The sequence below is a fragment of the Camelus ferus genome, chromosome 2 (genome assembly GCF_009834535.1).
Source record: "Camelus ferus isolate YT-003-E chromosome 2, BCGSAC_Cfer_1.0, whole genome shotgun sequence".
NCBI lineage: Eukaryota > Metazoa > Chordata > Mammalia > Artiodactyla > Camelidae > Camelus > Camelus ferus.
This window is the reverse complement of record NC_045697.1, coordinates 70,999,042-71,018,740: the sequence shown is the minus strand read 5'-3', so window position 1 is coordinate 71,018,740 and position 19,699 is coordinate 70,999,042. Positions and strand designations below refer to the sequence as shown.

The 19,699-nt window shown below is 38.6% G+C and overlaps 1 protein-coding gene across 3 annotated transcripts in view; it reads left to right on the top strand.

Moving 5' to 3' along the window:
* The window catches only part of PPP3CA (protein phosphatase 3 catalytic subunit alpha), a 288,031-nt gene extending 271,173 nt beyond the window's left edge, over positions 1-16,858 (top strand). For 2 of the 3 annotated variants that reach the window (XM_032460701.1, XM_032460683.1), the window contains 4 exons: positions 2,944-3,028; positions 7,929-8,026; positions 11,021-11,050; positions 14,229-16,858. In XM_032460701.1, coding sequence (XP_032316592.1) covers positions 2,944-3,028; positions 7,929-8,026; positions 11,021-11,050; positions 14,229-14,425 — 410 coding nt within the window. In that variant the 3' untranslated portion in view covers positions 14,426-16,858. The remainder of the gene's footprint in view (positions 1-2,943; positions 3,029-7,928; positions 8,027-11,020; positions 11,051-14,228) is intronic. The other variant, XM_032460693.1, reaches the window with a different exon arrangement.
* The last annotated feature ends 2,841 nt before the right edge of the window (positions 16,859-19,699 follow it).

Here is a 19,699-nt window from a genome sequence, read left to right as displayed (position 1 = left end):
CTACTTTTATAAAAGAAGTACTAAAAGCCTCTTACTTACCTGGGTTACTGAGAAATTTAAAAAGATATCTGTCCTTCTCTGTCTGACCGACTTCACTAAGTATGATAATCTCTAGTCCAGCCATGTTGCTACTTAATGGCATTATTTCATACTTCACCAGAAACTGACACATTGTAAATCAACTATATAGCAATATAAATAAATACATACACAGATAGATAGATAGACAGACAGACAGATAGATAAGGGACAGCATTACTTCATTAAGAAAAGTGCTGCAATACGATGTGAATCCCCATTTGTTGGGAGCACGACTGTGGACACATGAACTAGGGTATTCTGCTCTCTACTCTCCAGTGGAGTCATTAGATCTGAAAAGTGAGGAATGCTAAACTGGCTCCAACTGTCAGAATGTTCATTTTACATTTAAAATTCTGCATCTATTTGAGCATTTTTCTGAGTACCAGCTTATACTGAGCTGAAAAGGACAGCTCTACATAATTTATTCCCCTTTTTTTCCTGCCTAGTTTCTGGCTTTTCATTGCTCTGGTTATGCTTTTTACAAGTCCTTTAATGAAAATTTCCTGAGAGATTATCCTTCTTATATATTTTTCACTTCCTTGATTTTACATTTTTCCCCTTCTCATTTCTCTTAAATATATCCCATTTCATTTCTAGACATTTAACTACTTCTTCTTGCTGCTTTCCTGGTTGTGCTTCTAAATATAGTCCCCATTTTTGGAGCACTCCCCTACTTTCGAGTCTTTGTGTCTGTTGGATTGACCTTATGATCTGGCCATACTGTTCTTGGAGAGGGTCAGAATCTTTCCCCTTAGCACATCATGACCTCTCAGTGGACTGGGTTAGACTTGGGAAAATTAAACATAGAGTGATAATAGCAGGCTGAATAGTTAGACTGAAGCAGGATTTAACTGAAGAACTAAAAAAATAGAAAAACTACTGTAAGAAGACTAATTGCCATCCCACTTTTTTCCCTTATCAAGTGTCCTTTAGTCGTCTCTTGATCATAAATCATCTAAAATTAAGGCATAGACACTTCAGACATTCACATGGTCTCTAGGACAGGATTTATTATATAAAGAATCTTCATTACAAATCATGGATAATAAATATTGTTAGAAACTCGGAATAAAGTTTGAGGCAGCACCTACACACGTCCCATTTTCTTCTCCAATGTTTTGGCCAGCAGAGTATAATTCAAGGGACCAATCATGAATGAGGATCCATGGTTCCACTTCATTATCAGAAATGCTGGATTGGACGGTGGCTTTCTCCCAGATGGATTTAAACTTACTCCACTCATTTGCAGGCAGGAGAGCTGGCAATACTAAGTTCTGTTAATCAGATGTGTGGGGGGATACCTGCCATGGTGTGATTGCCACTAGAGAAAAAGAAATAGACAACAATATGGGCTGTTTGAAGGCTTTCAGGTCAGAGAGGAAGTGAGAGGAAACCAGCTGCCTAGTACAGCTTTCTGAGGAATATCCCTGGGTGCGTGAGGTGGGTGTGGGTTGGCATCACCTCTGACAAATTAACCCACCCAGGAGGAAAACGTGGCCTGTTGTGTTTTCACTTTCTTGGGTGGAGAGAAAAGCAGAGACCTTTTTCTGGCCATTTCAAAATTGTATGAGTGTTGGTGTGGGTTTTCTTTCTTATAGACATGTTAGAGCTGTGATTAATTGTTTGGCCCTTAGCAAACAATGAAAAAGATTCCAAACTGAATTCTTAAAAGTCAGGGGAGACAACAGAAATCTTTCCTTCCAAATAAGGTCAGAAATCTTGTTCTTACCATGGATTAAAAGACCAAAACTTACACCAGTTATCATCTATAGACCATTCTCTGAACACATTCTATGACTTAAACTGTTCATTTAGGTGAGGAACATTTCATTATCTGCTATTCTCTGAAAGGAATATTTTGTTGTATTTCTGTTAGTGGCAGAAGAATTAGAAAAATGATCTGCTGGTGTTAACACTTCCTACAAAGTCCCATATGATGTGTGAAAAAGACATCTTATCCTTTTTACCTTGGATTATAAACACCTTAAAAAGAGAGGTTTTTTTTGTTTGTTTTGTTTTTTGCACTTCTCTAAACATTAACTTGAGAATTTAAGAAAAAATAAAATAGGTTCACTAAAGATCATACAGTATTATTTTTAAAATATAAAAAAGGAAACTATTTATTATAATAATATGTAGATTTTTTTTTTTTAATTTGGAAAATGCAGTCAGTGACAAAACTGAGACAGGCCTGTGAGTGACATTTTTACATAGGTGCTAAAATATAAACCACGTGCCACGATCTGTCACCAAGTCCAGCTTAGTAGGTTTTCCACTTTTTCCTCTAGGTCTTGTGAACCGACTGCGAGAGGAAAGACTACCAAGCACAGAACAGATGTTTTATGGCCGTTAATTAATGTAAAGGATAGTCCAGGGAACGTAGGGGGTTAAGATAGCCCCTAGCTTGATCACTTCAAGGGAGAACTTTTGAAAAAGAAGTTTCCTAAAGTAGTCTTCCCAACGTGGAGCCCGGAAGTGGGTAGAAGATTCTAGTGACTCACTTTTTCTGCCAATGCACATTCTCTTTGTATAAGCAGAAGAGAAGGGAACTCAATTAGAAGAGAAGGGTAGGAACCTGCCCCACCTGCTCAGTGATTTTTCAGTGAGCTGTTTACCCCTCCCCCTGGAATGCTCAGAAGTGGCTCTCTGGCATTTAGGGGACCTCTGAAGAATCACAGGCAAGTATTCATGGTCAGAAGCATAGGCTTTTAAACTTGATTTACAGGTAAATCCTTAGAGAGGGAAAACCAAACAAACCAACCTGGTTTTTCTGAGTACAGTCTGTTAAGTATGTAAATTGGTAAAATAGTTAGAGTTAAAGAAAAAGTCATCTGACTTCTTAACTCTGTTTTTAAAATACAGGAGCCACAGCCGCAGCCCGGAAGGAGGTGATAAGGAACAAGATCAGAGCCATTGGCAAGATGGCCAGAGTGTTCTCGGTTCTCAGGTGGGATCACGTTCCTTTGTTCTGTGTTGAATTTGCTTATTTGTCATGCCATAACAGCTTAATACTTTAATCTGGTAATTTAAACATTTTACAAGAAACTATTTGCTTTTCATAATTATTTTTTAATGGAATTGTCAGTTCCTCACTATTTTAGTCAAATTGAGACTACTAAATTATTTCCATAGAGAAAGCCTCTAAATGGACTGCTTCACATTTTATCCCTCTGTTTGCTGCAGGACTTTAAAACCTTCATTTCACAATAGATTGAACATGTTATAAAATAGAAAAGCTATTATAATCCTTTTTATTTTTCACTCTTGCTCTGCAGTAAAAGATGAATTTATCAGGTGCATTCCACTAGATTTCTAGGAAATGAGCATCAACCGTAAAGCATGTTCATGTGAATCTAAATTATTGTAATAAATCATTGAAGGAAAAAAGTTATTTAGTGTTTCAATTCCCATATGGTAGTTATTTTTTAAATAGATCATGAATCATGTTATTAAGCATGGATTTAGAAGACAAGTATTTTCTCGAAGAGTATTAACTACACTTTTCTTTACTTAAATTCAGTTATCTATTCCTGGATAATACAAAGTAACTATATTTCTCTTGGAAATATTGCTTTCAAATACGGTATTATTGTATGTTAGGAATATACAGTCAGTTCACAATTACACATTAACAAGGGTAAATAGGAATATCTTGGGAGTAAATCCATCTCCACATTGTATAATTTCATAACATAATATCTGCCAGATTTTTTTTTTCCAACTCTTTTTCCAGGAGTCACTACCCTGGCTCTTTTGATTTCTCCTTCTTGCTATTTCTACCCTACTCTTGGTAGAGTCACTCAAGAGTAATTAAGTGATTTGACACCAAAAGCAGGAGCCAGGAGAAGGATGAAAAGCACGATCATCCTTTCCCAGAGACACCAGATCAAAGGCAGGAATAGCTCCGCGGTAGCAGCCAAATCTTGAAAAGTCCTGTGAGAGCTAAGGACGAGCATAGTCGCTCCCCACAGCCTAGTGAATGCGGCCACCGCGGCTCCAGTGCTTTATATTCCTCACTGAACTTGCAGGGCTCATTCATTCATTCAAAATAAATGTAATAAAGCAGTGGAAGAAAAAAATTTTTAAAAAGTCTTTGTACCTACATGTCTGCAGAATACATGAAGGTGGCAGGCGCAGTGCTGCAGAATCATAGATAGGTCTTAAGATTGGAAAGCTCTGCTAGTCCCCTGCCTGCTGGTTTGTAAGATGCAGTTATTCCCAGCTGAGAAATGGTTCATTTGAACCCACTGATGATCAGTTACTTAAGATTTCACATATTGATAGAAAAATAAAAACACGGGGCATAGTATTGCTTCCTATAATAAAAGCGTCTGTCGTAAATGTGTTGAACACAGGGTGGTCATATCTAGAGAAAAGTAAGTCATGATTGAGCGTTAAATGTATACTATACACTACGTTAGGCAAAGTGGACACCAAATTGAAATGCCAGATGTGTAGACAGTAAATTAAATAAGGCAATGGGATGTATGCTAAATACATGGAGAGGCGCCCTGCTGTGGAAGAGGCCAGGAAGGAGCCCTTTTGTTTCCTGAAAGGAATGTTTGTGAAGAGGTTGCCGTTGGGGAAGTGCTGTGGAGGCTAGGCTGGATTCCACTAGGTGGAGGACTGTGGTGAAGGCATTCCTGGCAGCTGAGAAATCCTCAAGATCCCAGGGACCTAAGAGCAGTGTTTTCTGGGGTGCTCGTTAAGGGCCAGATGCCCTATGCCCCGTGGCGCACCCATTTGAGAGGAATCCACATAGCAAGCTGGCAAAGTGGAGTTGACCTCAATGAGGAAACCAACTGAAAGAGGCTAAGCAACGTGTCCAAACTCACTCAGTTAGTGAGCAGTACTGATGAGAATCTGACTTCAAAGTAAACTGTGTAGTCAGTGAATCCTAAGTATTTAGAAGAGCTGGATAGTAAGACATGAAGATGAGTGTGGAATCTAGTAAAAAATGAGGCTGAAAAGTGTATTTAAGTCCAGATTCTCGATGGATTTGAAGACCATGGTTAAGCGTGTAATTTTTTATATCTTGGCAACAAGGAGTCATGGATGGTTTTCACAGGATGAGAGGCATGCTGTAACCCATGTTGAGATGAATATGTAATGACCGTGTGAAGATCGCATAGCAAGATGACTTACAGGTGTCAGAGCATTTAAGAAGCCATTGAAGTAATCCAAGCAAAAGATGTTGAAGCAGACTGTGGGAGGAGAGATGCAAGGGAAGAGACGAATACAAGGAGTTTGTGAAGCTAGATGTTTTAACATGTAATGGATGAATCCGGATGGTGGTACACATTTGTCAGGTAGAGCTGTCCAACACAGTCCTGACATTTTGATAATTTGCAATATTGTAAGGGAACCAGAAACCTGTCTTTCAGGAGCCCTGGCCCATAAGGAGCTGCATGTTGCTGGGATCCACCAGTCAAGTGAATGCACTCAGGACTTGTGCTTCAAAGTGAACATCCTGGGGAAGGAGCTAGCAGAGAAGGCAATTCCTCTGTCAGGTGTGGAATCGGAGGGGCCAAGAGGAGAAGAGTTTTCTTTCTCAGCATACTGGGGACTAACCATTAGCCTGAGCTTACGGGTTGGCTCTAAATAGCAGGAAAAGACTCAGAAATCTAAAATGTGGATTAACACTACCATGCCTCATTCTATTTTCCTTTGACTCCTTCCCTTAGCAAATGTTTTTTGAATGTCGATCGACTATGTACAGAGTCCTGTTCTGATCTAGGTGTTGTGGATGGAGCAGAAACAAAGCAGTCAGAAACCCCTGTTCACTTGAAGCTTCTCTAGCTAGGGTGGATGTAGCAGGCAGAGGAGCTCAAAAGAAATTACTTACTTACTTACTTAATTAATTAATTAAAAAATAAAATAGGCAAGGAGAGATAAAGAGTAAGAAGGTGCATATATTTTAATTAGCATTTGATTTAGCATTTTCAAGGAAGTCCTCACTTAGGAGGCAATGCTTGAGCAGAGAGTTGGAGGCTGGGAGGGACGGAGTCACGCAGATACCTGGGGGAAGAGTGTGACAGAACAGTGCAGCACCCCAAGGCGAGGTGTGCAGGGTGTGTTTGAGGAACACCAAGGGAAGTGGTCGCTGGTAAGACATGAAGTCCGAGAGATGGGTGAGGATGGGAGACTGTGGGTTGGGAGCTAGTTCTTTAGGGCTCTGGGCAAATCTTTTAAAGATTTATGCCTTTCACCTTTAATAAGAGGAGAAACCATTGGAGAGTTTTGCATAGAGGAGTGACAGGATCTGTGTAGGTACTAAAAGGCTCAACCTGGCTAGTATACTGAGAATAGATAATGGGAGGAGGGGGCACGAGCGTGACCAGGCTGGAGCAGAGAGACCAGTTAAGAGGCTGCTGGAGTGATCCAGGTAAGATGCTGGTGGTTAGGGAAAGAAGTCAGTCACAGAAGACCACAAGCTGCCATTTGTAAGAAGTGTCCAGAAGAAGCAAATCTACAGAAAGCAGATGAGTGGTTGTATAGGACTGAAAGAAATGCAGAGTGACCTCTAATGGACACAAGATTTCTTTCTGGATTAATGAAAATGTGCTGAAATTCATTGTGGTGATGGTTTCACAACTATGTAAACAGAAGAAAAACCATTGATTGAATTATACACTTTAAGTGGGCAGATTGTTATGGTAACTTAGTTATATCACAAAAAAAGGCTGTTTTTAAAAGCGGTGAGGGACTGGTATTGTGACAAGTGGTAAGATACTGGAAATATTTGAAGGGTAGAACCCTCAAGATTTACTGACTGATAGATGTGGAATAAGAAAGGATAAAAGGAGCAAAAGGGTCATTCTTTCAACTAAGATGAACATGAAGTTAAAACAAGTTTTTAAAAAAGATGAAGTTGAAGAAAGATTGTGAAGTAGTAGCTTTGGGGGTAGTTTGGGAATTTTGTTTGGGTCATATTAGCCATCTTCATAAAAATGTGACATAGATAGTTGTACATATTACAGACATTATATGTGTGTGTGTGTGTGTACTGTAACTATTTTTTTTTCTGGTTATGTCAGATAACAGGGTCTGTTATATGGAAATATATGAGGTGATTCCTATTTTATGGTTATTTAATCATTTGATTAATGCTTTGCTGTGATTACTAAATGTAATCAAAATAATGAATGAAGTATATAAAACGGATGATAAAACAATTATCATAATGACTAGTCAAGTAATTTTATATTAAGCAAATCAGTGGGGAAAGAGGCTGAAAAGAAAAGCTGGAAACTTCACCAGTTGTTTTATTGACTAGTTGCCATTATTTCTGGTGTGTGTCATGTAATGTCGGAATTCCTTAATGATCCCCGGATGTGGTTCCTAGTTTCTCGATCCATAGATCGGATTTTTTTCATCTCTCAGGTAGTCTCTGGTCTTCTCTCCCCAGTCAGATCAGCTCTACTTCTTTTTGCTGAGCCTTGGCTGGAAAACTGACATCAGCAGTCTCCCTGGCTTTGTTTGTTTGTTTTTTAACATACTTACGGTGTCACGGAGGCTGCCCACAAACACTGTACTGTGATGCCGGCGTGCAAAATCAGAATTGTGTTCTGTATCTTGAGTACTCAGAAGGGACGGAACCTCCACCACGGTGTAATTCCAAACTCTATCCTAGCAGTCGTGTCATTTACATAGCATGACTTCTACATCAATGTATGAAAATACAGTATGTTTTAAGTACAAAAAAGAGAGAGAGAGAAAGCGATCAAGAGAGGTAAATGTGAGTTCGTTCTTACATACATTTCTTTTTTCGCTTCAAGTTTTTTCTTTTTCCTGAAAGAAAATAAAAGGTAATGTGTCCCCACCCCCTCCCCCCCGTGCCTTTCCAGAGAAGAGAGTGAGAGCGTGCTGACGCTGAAAGGCCTGACGCCCACGGGCATGCTCCCCAGCGGAGTGCTCTCTGGAGGGAAGCAAACACTGCAAAGCGGTAAGCAGCCCCTTGGCACCACTGGGTCCCGGGCATCGCAGTCGGCCGTGTCGTTAGGGCCCTGATTTATTCATCCATTTGAGTTTGGTGTTGGTCTTCAGTTCTTCTCCGCTGGAAGCAGGGCTGAAACCTCCCAGCGGTTTGACCAGTCACGCCCCCACTCAGTCGCGCCCTCATTGCCTGGAATGGTGGTCTGTACCCCGCCGCCCCCATCTCCTCATTTGCGTATGAACCAGGATTTCAGGCCCGGCTGTGAGACAGCTCGTTCAGGTCACGCACATGCATAGTAGAGTTGGCCACTTGGAGCCAAGCAGTTGCTAGAAACGACTTTTTAATTACATTTTTCTTAAATGTATTGGTTATCTGTTTGCTTGATGAAATAAACACATACACACATAAATATACATGCCTAAGCCTAGGATTTACTGGAGAATGGAAGAATATAAAAGGGCTGATTTCGTTATCCACTGGAATTGAAATTGAAGCCATATGGGTCTTTTCTCAGATTTATTCATCTAAAACAAAGGAGACTGAGTAGAACCATATTTTATTTTTGAAAACAGATGAAATCTCTAGTTTTTTGGTTGAGTGCTGTCCACTAGAACTTCATGTGATGATGGAGATTTCTGTATCTGTACAGAAGCCACTGGCAATATATGGGGCTATTGAGCACTTGAAATACAGCTCATACAGCCGAGAAAACTGAATTTTTTATTTCATCTAATTTTCATTAGTTTGATTTAAATAGCTACATGTGGCTAGTGGCTACCATATTAGACAGCACAGTCAATATAGCTATTTTACTTTTGTTACTTATGTTTTTTTTTACCTATTTTAAGTAATATCATTCATTAGAGTCCAATTTTAGCATACTTTATGGAAATTGTGCTTTTCTATTCGACTTTAATTGAAAAAATTGAAAACAGAAATATGCTATAACATTTTCAAAACAATCTCAGCCTCTTGCTTATGTTCCTGTATCTTTCCCTGAAGCTTTTTTTTGTGTTTTCTTTTCTATCCTTGTCCCAGATTCTGGTATTCTCATGGTTATGTTGTTTAGATTCACCTCTTTCACACAGAGAGTGATGTCCAACTTCATCAATACGGTTCTGCTAAGTGATCACATTCCGGCAGCATCACTGTAATTTCCTTTATTTTCGTGTGAATTTATTCCAAAATCAATGCCCCTTAGTTTCCACAAAAAGAAAAAATTTCTAAATGAAGGTAGGAGAATACCACAGAACTGAAGTAAATTGGCCCTTTAATTTATAGCTAATGATTATTTAATAACCAAAAAAAAACCCCCAAAATTTCCCACCAAAGTAAACATGCTGTCTAAGAACATTAGCACAAAGAGATAATTTATATGCACAAAATGCACAACCATCTAATTGACTGAAATCTGCATAGTTTCTGAGAAGCACAGTTTTAAGGTACAGCAAGTATATTATCAGAAACTATGGGCCACAATTGCTTTAGAAGAATACATTTAATGATGAAAGTACATATTTTTAATATGTTGGTGCTGGTGCGGTTCCAGATGTTTGCTTTACTTTTAAACTTACAGTTCTTTGTTTTGTTTCTGGATTTTTACCTGGGTTATTCAGTTTCCTTTTCTGTTGTTTTATTTTAAATCCATTGGTTTGTTATTCTGTGTTGAACTTACATACACACACAAGCACATACATAGATAGCAGACATAAGGTTTGGAACCTCAGTAGTCCTGAGAATTGGAAAAGCCATTGTATATTTTAAACCATGTACATCAGTACAATTTCAAAATTCATTGTCTGATGCCCTTTAATTTGTCCAAAAGGGGAAACTACTTAAAGTTTTGCTATTTAGCTTTTCTCCATGGTGGTAACCATTCTGCATTTCTATCATAAGGAATTTGAAATGCACTATAAGTGAATTATACTGCACATTTAGCAGTTACTCTAGTTTTAAGACCTTCAATTATAAGAAATCTGCAAATTAAAGTCAAGGGGTAGGATTTTAATATTAAACATTTTGGAGTTACAGAGGAGTTTTGCATTTTCGCACTTAATTAGGGAAGTATCCCCTAGCTTTAATAGCAAAGTAGGATTCATATACCTGTATAGTGAGAATGTAGACCTTAACCTTATTGTAAAAATAGCTGATAAAGCAATGGGCGTTTAAAGTTTGCCTCTAAAATATGCTTAGGTTTCAGTATTTAGACCATCTTTTCTTTAAAACACTAATAGAATTATTGATGCTACTGGCATGTTACCTCTTGATGGTAACATTGCAAGAATTTTGTTTCCCAAAATGATATTCCAATGAGGAAAACTCATTTTAAAATGGGTTGCCTGGCAAAAGAAGTCCAAACTATACCCATTTTTTCCTGTTCCTTTTGCCTTTCTCTGTCACCACTCTAAACATGCCCAGTGTTTGTCTTTAAAAGTCCCACATGTTATCAAAGCAGACACATTGATTTTATTCTTCCTCTAAATGTATATCCTCCCTGCTTTTCCATCCCACTAGGAAATCATGCTATTTAATATTAAACAGCATAAATTATGCCACTGACATTATGGTAATGCTTCAACTTCTGCTGTTTTAGGGGGGCATTTTAAAACTATAAATCGCTAATCATAGTAGTGGATTTATCATACTTTGTATGAGCCAAATGCACATTTTAGGTTGACCGAGTGCCCTGTAGATTCAGTCTAAGCGAAAGAAACCTTCCCTGAGTGTTTTCCAAAGGTTGATCGTTTTGTCGTTCATTTAGTGAGCAAAATCCAAAGCGGTTCACTCAGATAGGTGTATCCAGCTCATGAAATAAACTTACCACTTTCGTTTTGTTTTTTCCCTTTCTTTTTAGCATTTCTGTTTTGTTGTCTGTGTCAGAATCCAGCACTTACAGGAACATTAATCCTCTTAGCTCCCTTGATCGTCACTGATTTGTTCTTAGAGTTAAAAATCCTCTGCTCATTTTTCTCATTCATTTTGCACCCCCTTTCTTCTCTTCAGCTACTGTTGAGGCTATTGAGGCTGATGAAGGTAAATTGGCCAGTCCCCTTTCTGTTGTACCTGCAACAGACAAGGGCTCTGCTGGGTGTATTCATTTTCTTTTTTTCTTTTTTTTCTTTTTTTCTTTTTTTTTTTTTTTTTTGCTGTAGCTTGTACAGAGTGTGTGGGTGTTGGGCTAACAGTTGTGGCTCAGTATTAACCAAAAATGTTCTTGCTTTAAAGGGGAAAATGTCCTTTTCTGGTTTGTTTGTTTGTTTATTTTTTTTTCCCTTAAAGCTATGTTTGACTTTGTATACAATGATCCTAGGATAATCACAGAAAACAAAAGGATTATTTATCTTGAACCATGTCGGGTGGGGGTTATGGCAGCCGTTTTGACAAATAATGGATAAAACAATATTCTTGGAGCTGAACCATGTCCCTCCCTCAAATCACTTTCAGTCAGCGCTGAAACGAGAATAAAAATAGCTCTATGAAGTCTAGTCTTAAGAAATTTCTAGCAAAAAGAAAAAGCTCATTTGAGTAGTGCTGCGTTGTAGTTCAACATTCATTTATGCCTCTAAAAAATATTCCGAGAGACAGCTGTGTACGAGATAAACAGTTCTGCTAGTCTTATGAAATTTTAACCTCCTGGTATTTGTAGGACAGTTAGCACCAGCAAAATATTCTAAAGCGTTTGACAGTCTCTCGTGGCTGTGGAAGTGGCCAGTAACAAGCATAGTGAGTATTGAATCATCACTCAATTGGTTAATGTCTTACTGAGTGTCTGCGTTGCACCAGGCACTGTGCTAGGTGCTTCAGAAGAAGCGAGGAGGGCACACAACCGTGTCCTAGCGCTGCTCTGGGATCACGCAGGGGACCCTCTAGCAATTGCTTTTGAATCGAGTGCTCTTTAAACGTATAGTTACGAGAGAACTGCCAATCAAAGTAGTTTTTAATATGATATGCACTGTACGTTACCATCTGGAAATTTTAAAAAGCATAATTCGAAGTTCCCCTTTAAAACAAAATTCTTCAGTTGTATTTTGTTCTTGCAAGATAATGTTTTATCGTTCCCAAAATTGTATGATATGGTCCTTCGATATGCTATAAAAAAGTGCTGCTTTAGACTGATTGGTACGTGATTTGGGTCCGGTAGCGGGAATGATGGCACTGTAAGAGAAAATACAACTGCTTCCTAAATAGCAGTGAATAAACTGCTATTTATGTGGGAATTCTCTATTCCTCTTGGCAAACTCTAATCTGCAGTGTGCATTCTTGTTGATAGTTTGGCTGTTTTCTGTGGTTTCTGTGACTCTGTGTTGTGTTAAGTATCCTACCAATGTAAATTGCTAATACCCATTGTCTGACCAGCAACTACAGCAGAGCACATTCTTCCAGACCAGGAGAGACAGAAACGATTAGACATGGAGCCCCATTCCGGACATAGCCATTGTTCTAGCTAGATTTAGAATCTCTCCGCTCCCCCCACCTATTGGCTTTTAAAAACCTTAAACAACTTAAAAAAAAAAGAGAGAGAGAGAGATTCCACTTTTTGCCATTTAAATTCGTAAAATTGCTTCATCAGTAATGATGACAAACTTATGTATATTAATTATGATGAAATGAGGTTCACAGTAGTCTAGGAAAACAACAGAGTACTACTTTGGTCCCTCAAAATACTTGAGTTAGTTTTCAGAGTGGGTGCTCATTAGACAGCTCTATTATTTTGCAATTTATGATTGAATTAAAGAAGAATTAAGAAGCTTTGCTTTGGGCCTTGGTCTTTCCCCATTTCCCCATCTTCTTCCTCTCATAGTTGACTAATCACCATGATGCTAATCTTTAAAATGCAGGGGGGGGAACAAACTTTCTCATCGTTTAATGAGTTTGAAAGCAACTGTGTATATCATTTAAGAATCTCATCCATACTAATGAAAGGCACTGCATATTTGTGTGGGAGTGGCTGGTAAAGTTTCAGCTTGAAACTGCTTTCCTTTTTTTTCCTCAAATAGGGTAGGAAGGCTAAGGGGACAATGCCATTGTCCTGCATCAGCCATGGAGATGCAGCCCAGTTCAGCATTGGTGACTGGCCCTTCAGTGTCTGGCTTGCACTTTCACAGGAAGTAAAGCGAAGTGATGTCATTGGCTCCCTATTCATGTACTTTGTTTTCAGCTCACTTGTTGGTGCACGTACTGAAGAAATTGTTAACGTTTCTCGCTCAAATGCCTTATCTATCTCTGGAGCACACTAAGGTTACCAAAAAAAAAAAAAAAAAAATCAAATATCAATGCCCCTCCTTTGAGAAATCCACGTTTTCATTGAATAAGGCCCAAACCATTCCCATTCGTTTTTGCTGAAAGTTGCAAAAAGCATTTTCCCTTTGCTATTCTTGAACCATCACTTGCATCTCCATTGGTCTATTAAGCAAGAGTTTTTCTTTGATTTAGGCAGTAATGGACCAGATGAAAACCAGTTTGACCTGTTCCTTGCTGAAAGTCAAAGTGTTTCTTCTTAGGAATCTGGTCTTGATTTTTCTGAGTTTCTTTTACCTTGTCACCCACTCCCCATGCTTCCAAAGCTGAGTGGAGAAGCAAGAGTTTATCATTTCATTTTTTTTTTCATGCCACTATTGAGTTGTTTGCCAAGAAAGTCTTTCTGGGATCCTGAGATGCCATGGAAATACCCCAAGTTTGTTCCTTTTATAGTTCCTTTTAGCTTCTGCTCTAAGCTCTTTACTAGATTTTTAGGTCTAGCTGCCTCAATGATTCTACTGAATTTGCCATTACTACTGCAATGGAATAGTAAAAGTAGGGCCATTTCCAGTCTGTCTAGGTTAGGGCGTTTGATGTAGTAATTATGCCAACAATGCGGCCAGTCGATGCTGGGTCTAGAGACCTGTCCCTGGTAGCAGCCTTTCCCTTTTAATACCCGCTTGGGATTTCGTTGAGCCAAACTTCCGAGAAGACAAGAGAAACGTTTGCATCTGACTAACTTGAAGAGGACATTTTGGTTGGCAAGAGACATTGGCTGTTACCAGACCTCTCGGTTATCTGCGGGTATGGTAAGGAGTCTGTCGTGTTGTGTTCAGGTCCCGTCACTTTGTTCTCCACTAAAGGATCCCCTCTCTCACTGCGAAATCTCTAACATCACCTGCTGCAGCCGCTGTGCCCTTTGTTTTCCCCTGGCTAACCGGATTTTTCTTTTTTTAAATGATTTTCTGTTTAGCTATCAAAGGATTTTCACCACAGCATAAGATCACTAGCTTCGAGGAGGCCAAGGGCTTAGACCGAATTAACGAGAGGATGCCGCCTCGCAGAGATGCCATGCCCTCTGACGCCAACCTTAACTCCATCAACAAGGCGCTCGCCTCAGAGACTAACGGCACGGACAGCAATGGCAGTAACAGCAGCAATATCCAGTGACCACTTCCTGTTCACTTTTTTTTTTTTTTGAGCCGCAGGGCATGATGGGGATTGCTACATATCAGCAGTTGGATGTTCTCGCCTCTGATGGTAGCTTGTTTGCTCTGGGGCCAGGTGTTGGATTCAGTTTACACTATCATTTAAAAAGAGGGAGAGAGATAATAAACTATATTTTGGTGGGGGTGGTGATTAAACACCTCTTTGGGGTATGCCTTTTAAAAATGCTTATAGAAGAAAAATTTAAAAAGAAAGCTAATGCTAGTATATACTGCAATGTTAGGGGAATGAACATGTTTTCCTACTGCGTTGGGGACTTCTAGATAGGTTAATGAAGGGTCTTTTATTATGTTACTGGACATGAAAACTTTGTCTAATTTCTTACTCTATTGTACGTTTACAGTTGCAGCACTAAAAATGGATGACATCAAACATTTTTAACAAAATGATGTACAAACTAAATAAGGACTATTTATTGATAATGTTTTGCTACTCTTGTCAGACAATGGCTATAAAATGAATTAGGCAGTCTTAAAAAAAAAAAAACAGAAAAAGAAAAAAAAAAAAAAGAATGTTGCAAATTTGTTAAAATGCCAAAAAGGACAGTTTAATTTTGTACAGATTATGCTTACCTCAGGTTTCTTTAGTGTGCTCGAATGCCTTTCTTTCCACATAACACTTACTACTTTGGCAATGAACTTCTTTTCTTTTCTTTAAGTTTTAAAAAACTGGAATAATTACATCTATCTTTTTTTTTTTTTTTTTTTTTGCTCTTTATATTTAGGGGTTTTGTTGATCAATCAAGTCTTGGTTGTGGCTTGCTGAATTAAATATTTATGAGTGGTGCATTTTTAAGTATAGTAAACAAGACACCATATTAAGTACAGTGATAAAGCATCTATATTCTGTAAAAAAAAAAAAATCTGCCTATGCATGTTTTTTAAGAAAAAAAAAAATGGCTGTATCGGCCTGTATGGGACTGTAATGCGCTTAGTGGTCTGACATATACTGGAAATGTATGTATACTGGCGTACTTTATATTCTCTAAAATGCTTAATGCCTTTGAAATTTTGTAATCAAAAAAAGCTTTGAAAAAATCTAAAGGGGAGAGTATTCTTAAAAGTTTTTAACATAAGCTTGTCAGTGCACATATAGATGGTTAGCATGTTTAGCAAACCTTGTGAAATTTAAATAAGTTTGTAGTTACATGTGAAACTCTAAATGCATGGTAACTGTTAACGTCATAACAGTTTAGTTATTTTGTTCTGTTCTGTCATGTGCCACAAAATATGTACTTTTTTCACTTTTTTCCCTTTGTATATCAGTTACGGGTTACAACTGGTTCATTCTGAAAACAACAACAAAAGTCCATTCATATTTTTTAACAATTGTATAAGTGCCCAAGTAATTCACTACAGCCTAAAGCCTTGCCTTTGTAATTTGACTTCTGAAATGTTGGCAATCAAAGCATGCACTTGTAACAATGAAAAAAGAAAAAGCATTTTATATTACTACTCAATAAAATGTGCATGAACGTAAATAACTCTCATCCTTTCCCTGAGTCTGCTGAAGGGATTCACGTGCACAACCACCACGCTGTCTTCTAGGTGCTGGGCCCACCACCACGCATCACCGATTTCCTTTAACCGGCTTCTCTGGGGGCCTCGTGAGCTAAGGTGTGGTGCCTACTTCCGCTGTAAGAATCTTGGTGGATTTGTGTCTACAATCAGACAAGAGAAATATATTTAAAGAGCAAATGCCATCTTCTGGCTCCCTTGAATTTGGGAGCCAGTTAAGACACCAGAGCATTCCTTTTTATTGAAAACAAAATTGTTATCAGGTTGTTTCAGTTGTATCAGATGCCCTATCTGCTAAATCAAAATTAACTAAGCTACTAAGTGCGTTCAGAAGAGAGTTGCATTTGTATTGATATGAAATTTGTATACCGGCACTTCAGCTAATATCTAATCACCTGAAGAGTTAAGATACACCAAATTTCAGTTTGTTTCTAACATTGTTCATTTTCAGTACCTTTTGTTTTGTGTAATAAAGTATGCCTGTTATATTAAATAATAAGAATATGGCAATTAGTTACATAGTGTACCAAAACAAAGATGATCTAGATATATTCTCTGACAAAGACTATCCCAAATTTATTTTGATGAATTCAAATGTGTTTTTCCTGTGGATATTCTTCCATCCAAAAAAAAACAATAAAACAAACAAACAAAAAACCCCAAGGAAAATATTTAGATGCAACTTATTAGAATGACATGAAAGAAATGCTAATTCTGGTACCAAGGTGTTTATTTTCTTTCCTAAAACTGCAGAGAAAATGTCCTGACAAAAAAAAAATTCATTTTTTTGGATTCGTTTCTTTTACAAATTGTGCTGAGGCAACTATGGCATAGAAATAAACATTTGACATTAAAATAAGCAGTTGATGTGAGTATTGCTTGGTCTTTTTGCTCGGTAGTTAGGAAAGTAACAATGTATATTTTTGCATAATAATTCCATCTATCAAAAAAATCAATGTAAAACTGAAGTTATTTCTCTAAAAGCAGTGACATTGCCAGATCATCAGTTATTAGATCTACCTCCTTCACTTTCACAGAAACTTCTGAATTCTTAAGTTGCTTATTCCCATGAATCTTTGGTTCACACACACACACACTCACACACACATAGATACAGCCTCGTGTCCCCTGCCCCTCTTCACCCATCCCCAAGGTGACTTACATCTCATGGGGTTCAAACTCAGTGCTAACTTATCTAGCTTTTCAAGGATTAAGAGCTAAATTTGACTGACCCTAGGTCAGCAGTTTTTCCTATCTAAAATATCCTCCACTTATATTCTTTTAAAATACTTTTTGAAGAAAAGAAAAAGTCTTCATACTCTAAACTTGTATGATGAGGGGAACAAAGTGGGGAGGGGAGGAACCTCTGTGGACAGAGACCATGGCTCTCCCTAGGATAGCATATCAGAGGGGAAGTGTCTTGCAGCGTGAGCCAGAGAGTGTCATGACGATGCTGAAGCCCCCAAATGAGCTTGTCCTGAAACACTTCTTCCCTTCCCACCACCGCCGCATCCATTTGAAACAATAAACTTGAGGACACATCCGTCTTTCTGCCTAGAAAACAGGTCCCTGACGTGAAGCCAGCCCCACAGGAGGGACAGTGGCAGTGACTTTGACGTCTCACACTTTTCTTGACTACTTCATGTCTCCCACTCACTGGACCCCTCTTATCACACTGTTGAGAAACAGGAACCTCTCAGCTTGCCTTGCCTACCTACAATTTCTTCAAGACTGGAAGCCCCTTGAGTTGGATAAATCTGAGATCCTGAGACTAAAGAGAGGTCCTTTTCCCATGGTAGGTGACCTTTTGCTTTATTCATTCCACAAACATGGAGCCTCTGCTATATTCCTCTCATTGTTCTAGGGTCTTATTTTTTCCACACACACACTCACAAAAAAAAGCCTGGCAGTCTTGACAGCCTGTCAATTTTCCATATGCTGCTAAATGTCAGTGCTCCGTCAAACATGAAGACAGTGCCTGGTTTAACACTGAGCTGCTTTGTAATGCCTTTTTACTCTCTGTTTCAGGGATCTTCCTTTTGTATATAGTTGAAGGTAACACGAACCAGAAAAGCCCCTGATGAAAACTTTTCATGATATATTTTTTTTAATAATTGCATACATAGTAATGGGAGGCAAGAAGTAGCGAAAGAAATGTTGTATCTATTCCTGGTGATCACATTTTCAAGAGGTAACACTGGCAAATTGGAATGCATTTGGGAGTGTGGAGACCCAGCAGGGGAGAGGGTCTGCTTTAAGGACAGACTGAAGAAACCTAAAAGGTGAACAGAAAGAGACATAATGGCTATTAACATTGAATTGGTTATTCCAAAAGACCTCACTTAAATCAGAACAATACCTACTTATCATAAAAGCAGAAGCTGAGGCTGTGTAACTAGAGAACAAACTGCAGGAGAATGTGGGTGCCTCCCCTTCACTGGAAGCATTAAAATCTAGGCAGACCCGACTCAGTGCCACAAGCGTCTTCGGAACGATGCTTTGTGGAGGGAGCTATTCTAAACATAGTAGAAGGAGCTCTCCTCGAAGATCGTATTGAAGTTACCCTTCAATAGTAATTGTCCAGATATCCATTTACCTGTTCAGTCTCTCGGGAGGATAGAACTTTGATTTGCGAACTGTTCCCTGGAACACTGTGTTTACAGGGATGTTGTCACGGGGCTGAGCTTTCTGCATCAACCAGAACAGCACTTTTGCACATTGCAGTCTATGGAAGATGTCAGTTGAGAAGAGTCTCCAACTGAATTAACAAAGCTCAAAACTATTATATAATACTAGCTCGGAACAAATTTGACCTAAACTCCCATCTTAAGGCACACTTGTCAAGTTGTATTTTGAAATCATTTTACACCAAGTGCTGGGGACATCTAAGTTTCTTGCCAACATCTCCACATTGTCTATGAGACTAAGTCCAACATCTTCAAGGTGGCATGTAAGTCTGTTCACGATCTAAATCTTGCCAGTCCATCTACCCCCACTTTCCCCATGAGCTTCAACCAGGCCAGACATTTAACAAGCTCAGAAAACACCAGGTTTCCTTAAGCCTTGGGATCTTTATTCGTACATCTTCAATGTGGAATAACCTTCCCTTTGCAGATGTCAATTTTGCCTTAAGTACTTGGACCAGGCATTTCTTCCTAAATGCATAATATCCTGAACTACCTCTGTGTCAACATTTAATGTGTTGTGTAATTGTTCGTCTTCACCAGGCACTTCAGTAAGAATTGTTGCTTTTCTTTGTCTTCTCAGCATGTAACAGTGCCTGGCACCTCAATAAAGCTACAGAAAGAAATAATAGCACAAGCATAGTATTTAAAACTATAGAGGTATGTAGCGGAGTAAACAGCTAATAGTTAAGAATTATCTCTAAGGAGCAGGTATGGAGGACTGGAAGATGATAACACAGTGTAGCAAGATTGCTTATGTGGAAAGCCTTTTAGCAGTACTTGAATGTTGAAAGCCCTGCACATGTTTTAATTGGATATTTTTAAAAGAATGATCAAAAGCCAAAATAGCAAAATATCCTTTTATCCTCCCCAAAATTTTGCTAATGCCATAATTAGTGATATTTTTCTAGAAAGCTCAAAATTGTGTCAAGGCAAATATTCTCAAAAAAGAACTGTGATGGGTACGTTCAGTGACAGGAAAAAGTGGGGCTTAAAGTGATTAAGGTCCTTATTTG